Genomic DNA, 8,282 nt, shown 5'->3' on the forward strand with positions numbered 1-8,282 from the left:
CCCCCCCCCCCGGATCACACCACCACAAATAGATTCCTGTCCTGTGGGAAACACTGCTGCTACATCACTGCTTTCAAATGAGAAGTAAAACTAATATTGAAATATGAAAATCAGCATACAAGAGGCGTGATGATGCATGAGACAAGCTCAATATCCTGTGTGGACACAGTTCAGCACGCAATAAGTCCGCAGGAGCAATGTAGAAAGCATAGAGCTCCAAGCAATGACATCTCATTTGCTGCTTTTGTCCAAAAATCAGTCCAATGCATTACTTGCACCGACTTTGAGAAACACTCATGTAATGTACTGCAATGCATTTACCAGATATTTAGAAAATCTAACTGCTTTAATTGCTCAAATGTCCCAAATCCTTAAGGCCCAGACAACAAACTGACGTCGGAGAATTAGCAGCGACGAGAGGCCCCTGCTGCGTCGGCTCACGTCACCCTGTCTTTGCCAAAAAGTTGCACACCAAACCCACGGCCAACAAGCACATATGTTCTGCGCCTGCATGAGACAACATACCCCTCCATGACGGCAGACGGCAGTAATCTGTTATCATCATTCAAAAAGTGAAACCGGAAGACCGTCTTGATGCTAGTTAGCCAGTTAGCACATTAACAACAAAACCCAATGTTAAAAGAAGAGAGCATATTTACCATGCACCAGAGAACAATAACACAAACTATCACTAAACATTTCTGCAAAAGAGCTAAGTGGATAAAGAAAAACAATCTTACTTTATTTAACAAGTTTGTTTCGACATCACTTCCTCTGGACTTTAGCTCTTTGTTTACATTCCTCACTTGCGTTTCTTTTCTCATGTGCTGAGCCGAACTGCCAATCAGAGTGATTTCATTCGCTCACGGGCTCCACTGTGCCGAGTCAACATGCTGAATTGGCCAAAGTGCCGCCGAGGGCCAGTGGTGTGGGACACACCGTACCAACTAGGGCAACAGAAGCTCACCATTGGCCTAACTTTGACCAACGGCCAACTGTCAGCTTGGTGTGTCAGGGCCTTAACTCCCTGTGGCACAGCCTGGTCGAACGCGGTCTCACTCCCAGCTTGTCAAATACCAATGCTTGGCTCGCAGCCCTCAGCATCTAATACCGGTGCAGCAAGGCACTCTTTAGCGGTGGAACGAGACGCACCAGGCGTGCGTGTGTTTTTAGGCTCTGAGCAACTGCCCTAGTACGAAGAGCAAGAAAGTCAATATAAGGTGGGAGGGGCGTTGGACGTCAAACAAACTCCAGACTGTTCGTGTCCAGTGTGAACCAAAAGTCAACAGAGTTATTTAAATGGCAACATAGAGTGCTAGTATGTGTAGCTTACTATGCAGTGACGTACATCGCGTGACCTATGTGACGTATGTCACCTGACATTACATCACGTTAACAACACTTATTTAAAACTAAACCGTGATGTTTTTTCAAGCCCTTATCACGTGCTTCTGTTGCCGAAACCTAAGGAAGTAAACCTAAAAATCATGTTTTTATTAACCTACATTATACTTTAATTTTAAAAAGAGATTGTATACATTTCACAAGCAGAAACCGCACATTTCCTGTGAAAACAGGAGTGTAAGGGATATAATGAGCGCAAATTTACACGGTTGTCCCTGAACATCCAAAACTAGTCAAGTCAGGAATAAGAATGGATTTTTTAGTCAAGCGTCACACACCAATATTCCAGTATCAACCCTCAGGACGTTGTCCAGTCTGAGCAGATGATCATCTTTTAGCTACCTTAATCAAGGCACTTTATGACACACTGGGAGATGGACAACAAATGAAATACTGACATCAGCTCAGTCCACAACCACTTCCCTCAAAAACTTGCATAAGACCATGTGAGTCCTTAAGACTAAGACCAAACTTTACCACAAGTGCTGCCATCCTGTGTATGAGCTCTTAGCCTTCCACACTCCTCCTCTGTTTGTACTCTGTACCAATAACCACTCCCTAGTGTCAGACATTACCAAGTATCCTGTCCCTAAAGTGATCACGTGTCTGAATCTGTACACCTCTAATTCTGCAGCATCATGGGGTCCATGTGAGCCATGCATCCACTCAGCCCTGCCCTGATCCACAGCAGGAGTCTCCCCCACATTTCCACTTGTAAGGGCAACCACTTATCTGTTGTGCAAAGACATCGCCATGGAGATGAAGCATCTCGACTCCCAATAAATACGCAACACTGTCAAGCTGTGCTATCAGGGGATGAGTCACAACATCAGCTAATCACACAAACCCCTGCCCAAGCAGCCTTTTCTCTGTTATCAATGCTCTGCATAACTCCTACCAGCCTACATTTGCTATAACAGTGATCAATAAATGGACAGTATGAAAGCTCTGCAGTGAAAGGCCCCATTTGGTACAATAACTCTTGATTGCCAGAGCCATTCAGCTGAACTTTCGAAAGTAAGTGAAGCCAAACAGACTCGCCTCTTGGTGACCTTTTCCCTGCCAGGAGGCTTTCTTTTGCTCAGCTTGGTGTATCGATGCCTGAATCCCTTCTGAGGCTCTTTGTTTACAGGTTTTAAAGACAAATACTTTGATTTTTTACTTTTTTTAAAGGAGCACACAAGTCAAAAGTGATTTTCTTTTGGATTTTATGATTCCCAAACATTAAAACATTGTTGTGTTTCCTGCTCAAAGATGCCACTGATACTCACTTTTACTTTTTGTGATGAGATAGTGAAACCAGGATGATCTGAAATTGCCTGTCCTTCATATTACACCACTGGAAAGATGGTCTTTACATGAAACTAGGCTGTCTATGCAGAAGAGACAAGCAAAAACGTATTCAAATTGGTGCTACATGACCAGAGAAAACAGAGAAAAATGGCTATGGCATTTGCTTTTGCTCGAGAGGTAGAAAATCTGCAACCACCAGAATGCACTGCGCAGCACAGCACCAATAAATGCTCCCGCTGATGGGTGACATTATGCGATCTTTGTTCATATTTGATCACTACTCCTTCGTTTCAAGGTTGGATCTCAGTTTATTCAGCCTCCAATATCACTATGCAAGAAACAGTATGGCACCCACTTCCTGTTTGCAAACTCTCTTATTACAGCCAAACAGGGCACTAAAATATGTTTCTGAAGACATTTTAGGTTGGATATAGGCCATACAGTAAGATAATCTCGGTTTGTATTTAATCAGCACTGCCTAGTTTTGCCGTTTGATCCGTGTTCAGTCTGAATTTAAGAGAGAGAGGAGTGGCTTTCTCTCTTGATACCCTTCTCTTTGTGTCTATGGTGGCAGCATGGGTGATGGGGAATAGGAAAATGTGGAAGTACAATCTGTAGTTCAAGCAACAGCCCTAGAGCCAACTCAAAACTGAGAGATGAGCTGGGAGATCTGGACGCTGGTACGAGGGAGAGAAGTTTACCACAACTCATGTGAACACACTATCCATATTGATATGATACAAAGCTGGTTGAAAATCAGCATTGTATCGCTGTGATGGAATATCTGCAGTGATCTTTGTGCCACATATGACAGGGCGATGTGTGGTCATACTTCACATAACATTCAAGTTAATATTACACCAAGTTTTCCTGCAGCATTTTATAGTGGAGGTAATACACCCATAGACTGTATAAAACAATGAACGTAGCAACTGTAACATCATCCACTGGTTTGTTGGCTGTCGCCATCTTAGTATTTGGAGCCAGAAATGTCCATATATGGCTGAGAGGGTGGAGCTGTGGAGGAGTGAGAGATGGATCTGACTCATAAGTCCTATTTACTCAGAAATCGCACCATAGGGTCGCTACAAAGTCCGCTACAGAGTAGGGCTGCAACGATTAGTCGACTAATTGATGACTAATCGACTATTAAAATAATCGGTGACTATTTTAGTACTCGACTAATCGGTTTGAGTCATTTTTCATAGAAAAGTACTATAAAAGTACCCCAAAATACTCTTATTGCAGCTTCTTACATTCAAATATTGGCAGCTTTACACACTCTCCCATTATGGTAAACTAAAACCCTTTGGCGTGAGTACGGAACAAGAATTAGATGACATCAATTTGGGGTTTGGGAGAGACAGACATTTTTCAACATTTTAACACATTTTTCGATAAAATGATTAGTCGACTAATTGAAGAAATAATTAGACAATGAAAATAATCGTTAGTTGCAGCCCTACTACAGAGGAGGCATAACCTCCTTTGCTTTGTACACAGAACCAAACAACAGTGGCATCATACAGCTCCAGTGTGATTATACACTGCGTTCCAGTATTCTGCAATCAAAAGAAGTGTAACTCAACAGCATCAGCCTCTAGTGTGAGATGAAACACACATGACGGCAGCGCTTTATAAACAAAACCAATGGCATAACGTGGCAATAACAATAATTTAATATGGCAGCTAATCTAGTCCTCTGCTCAGAGGATAAGAAGCTCCTGTATCAACTTGTTTTCCCAATTTGCGGCCGCTGTTCTTCTTTTCTGAGATAGCCGCTAACTGCTAACAGCTACTTTTTAAATCTCCTGCAGTGGATCACACACATAACACGTCGTCAAAATGTCACACCCTGTCTTGCCAAGCTGTCCTGTTTATAAAGACACCGTTTCAGCGCTGTTACTACCTCCAGGGCGGAATAAAGGCCACTCTTTCTCCCCATTCAGCAATCATATGTTATACAGAACAGCAAGGTGGCATACTGACGCAATATTCCCGCCCTGAACATGCAGTGTGAAAGGGGCTATAGAATGTGGCGACACCTCGCAGACAACCTGTCACCATACCCTTAATAATGTGTCACATCAGGTCTTAATAAATTATAAATGGCTGAGTTATTTACAAAGTTGTCAGAAGGGGGGACATAAGAGAGGCCGCAAACATGTTTATTTCTGTGGCAAAGTTGGAGATTTTGCCTATGGGGATTGCCTCGCTTTTGTAGCCAGCCTCAAGTGGCCACTAACAGAACTGCAGTTTTTTGGCGCATCAACTTTGGCAGCATGTTGAAAAGTTGTGAAAAGGTAGAAAAATTAAAACACACACAGCCCAATCAGTGACAATCAGCTGCTGGTTAGTGAGAAACCCACTGACTGATAAGTTCATGCTACTTCCTGCTCTGCTTGTCTGTATATCTTGAGAGTTGTGACAGCCGTAACTCAGTGACGTGCGGAACATTTGCACAGGCATTAGAGACACTTAAGATCATGACAGAAGGTGTTTGCTTGATTGTGTAAACATGCATGAGTGGAGGTATCTGAGGGATATTTGAAGAGATTTAGGTGTGTATGAGGCCTGGAGTCCAAAATTCAGAATCAAAAGATGGGAAGGAGGGACACAATACTGTCAGTGATTCACTCATACACGCCAGGCACAAGATGCATAATAGGAACTACTTATAGCCACAATATGGAGCTGTCTGCACCCAAATGAGGATAATTAGACATAACAGGATCAGACAGGGGATTTATATACAAAGCCTCAGTCTGCCACGCACTGGGTCGTCAGAAATGTTCAGGATAGGGAGTGAAAGTGAACTATTCATCCCTGATATAATGCTGACTTGAGTCCAGCTTGTGGCTACACTTTTTGAACTAAATGCTCGATGATATTCCACATATAATTTTTTTAAAAGATGCCGTCTATTTGACACACGCAGAGGAAAAGACATGAGTAAAATGTTTACTTATAATTAAAGCCATTTATTTAATGACAAAAATAACACTTTCTGATAAACTTTATGAAGAACAAAATCATATTAAATGTATTTTTCTTTGAGGAGGGGGAGCATCAACATTACAGATGTGCTTTAAACGAAATAAGTCTGCAGCTTATGCCATGATTTACTGTCCTTCCCTCTCATCCTGGCAGCACTGTACCAAATTGCTGGGCTTTGGTCTTGATGACACAGAACAACATATTGCATAATGTGCTTTGCTGCTGCAGAGGATGCTACAGCAGGCAGCAGGAGTGGCCAGCTTCTTTTTGGTGTTATCACACCCCGGCTTCATTTGCTTTAGTCTTGTTTCCGCCTGGAAACGTGTCCATGTCAAGAAGACTTTAAACTTGTCAAATTAATTTCAGTTCACAGGCCACACACAGTCTGATTTGATCGCAGGTGGAACCTTTTTTTTTTTTGTTCAAAGAAGGACAGTTAAAGTCTCAGTTTTTCCACATTCAGTCAGTCGACTACTCACTGTCATTACATGTGCATTTTTTCATACAGTTCCACTCCTGTGTCGTAATCCTGACATCACCACACCAATTTAAATGAAAGAAAAGAACTGTATTATGGTCGGGGTGGAAAAGCCTCTGAAGCAACCTTCACAAGCACATCACTATTAGGTGTGCGAGGTCATCCAGTGGGCCCGATTGAACCATTTGGTGGGGCGGTTCTGGCCCCCAGGACATATGTTTGACAACCCCGTTTTAAAGGTGCTACACACAAAAGTCAATTTTAATATGGTAACCATCATTTTGACCCTAAAAATGTTATTTTTTTGTACATTTTTTGGAGCTGGGGCAGAGATAACACATAGAATATACACCTAATATAGACCACTAATAATAAAAAAAATTAGTTTTTTTGGAAAAACATCCGACCTCTTCCAGTATTATCATATTTATCAGTAAAATCTTTAGAGTAATTGAAGTACCTATCAGAGGTAGAGTAATCCTTAGTGTCATTAGCACCACTATAATATAATAATCAAACATTATGTATGTAGCACAATTCATGCAAAAAAAAAAGCAACACAACGACGATAATAATAACATTTACGATAAAACTATAAAACAAGGAAAGATGATTTAATCATAAATGAAGTCCAATTCAAATAAAAGTTTGTCTTCCAATTTATGATTTATTTTGAGGTGCGATTAATAATAGATTATACTTATGGCTACTACGTTTATTTTTTATCTCTTTCTTTCTTTCTTTTTTGATCATATCCGAAAGTGAATACACCACACATTATGTTAGTGTGCAGGGTCATCCAGGGGGCCAGATTGGACCCTTTGGCGGGCCAGTTCTGGCCCCTGGACCGCATGTTTGACACCCCTGTTTGGAAAGGTGCTATACACAAAAAGTTAATTTTTATATTATTACCATCATTTTGACCCCAAATTTTTTTATTTTTTGTACATTTTTAGGCGGGGTGGGACATAACCTATAGAATAAACAACTAATATGGACTGCTGACAAATAAAAAATGTCAAGTGGTATCAGTTTTCTGGAAAGACGTCAAACTATTATTATCATATTCATCAGTAAAATTAGTGTCAGTGAAATTGAAGTACCCATCAGAAAGCCTTGAAACATTGGTGTCATTAACATCACTGTATAATAATAATTAAACATTTTGTATTTAGCACAATTCATGCATAAAATGCAACACAAAAAAAATAATTAGAACATTTATGATGAAACCAAAAAACAAGGAAAGGATGTGATTTGGTTAAAGTTGAAGTCCAATTCAAATAAATGTTTGTTTTCCAATTTATAATTTATTTTAAGGTGGGATTAACGAAAATGGCTTTTATTTTATTTATTTATTTATTTTATTTTTTTTTATTTTTTTATTTACTTATTTGATTTTACTCTAATCTATTTTTATTATTTTTCTTTTTTTGTGGTCATATCTGAAAGTCAACACACCACAGATTATGTTGGGCTACAACAGCTGGAAACCGAGATGGTGGAGGGCTCCAATTACACAGAGATAACACACACTATTCTGGCTTTAAAAACATCTCAAATATAATTATTGTTTTCATTGTAATTATGAAAAGTATGGGTTTTAAAAAAAAATAAAGATGTGATAGGTTAAATCACGACAGGACAAATGTAGTCGCCACTTCTCTCCTCCCTGAGGGGGGATGCCTCCTGCCAGAGAACCTGTTCAGTAGGATTTCATTGACATTATCAGATTGAAGTCAACAAACTCGGGTTTAACGTGTCAAACTAACTCGTAACATAGTTTCTAACCGAGTAAAGAAATGAAACTAGAAGTGAGACTCACCTCTGACACACAGTAACGACATGGCAAAGCTTCCAGCGACGGTCCAGCACTTTGACACAGTTTGTAAGAGCAGCTCTCAGCGGAGATTTACTCTGTCCGGTGTCACTGGATCATTGTACCCGTTAAATCACTTCTCAAACCGCCGGCGAGCTCCGAGTCGATGTTCACAGGTGGTTCCCCGAGTCTGGACTCGAGCAGAGAGCTGCAGCCCCCCGCCACGGCCTCGCCATTATTAAAACTCTCATCACAGGTTTTCAGACTGAAGAACAACCTGAGGGCACTGAG

General features: G+C 40.8%; 1 protein-coding gene across 2 annotated transcripts in view; it reads right to left on the reverse strand.

Annotated features, from left to right (window-relative positions):
• Nucleotides 1-8,282, reverse strand: part of LOC126395791 (protein unc-13 homolog B-like) — a 91,728-nt gene extending 83,446 nt beyond the window's left edge. For both annotated transcript variants that reach the window (XM_050053513.1, XM_050053512.1), the window contains exon 1: nt 7,998-8,282. In XM_050053513.1, the coding sequence (XP_049909470.1) occupies nt 7,998-8,019 (22 nt within the window). In that variant the 5' untranslated portion in view covers nt 8,020-8,282. The remainder of the gene's footprint in view (nt 1-7,997) is intronic.

The sequence above is a fragment of the Epinephelus moara genome, chromosome 9, assembly GCF_006386435.1.
Source record: "Epinephelus moara isolate mb chromosome 9, YSFRI_EMoa_1.0, whole genome shotgun sequence".
NCBI classification, from domain to species: Eukaryota; Metazoa; Chordata; class Actinopteri; order Perciformes; family Serranidae; genus Epinephelus; species Epinephelus moara.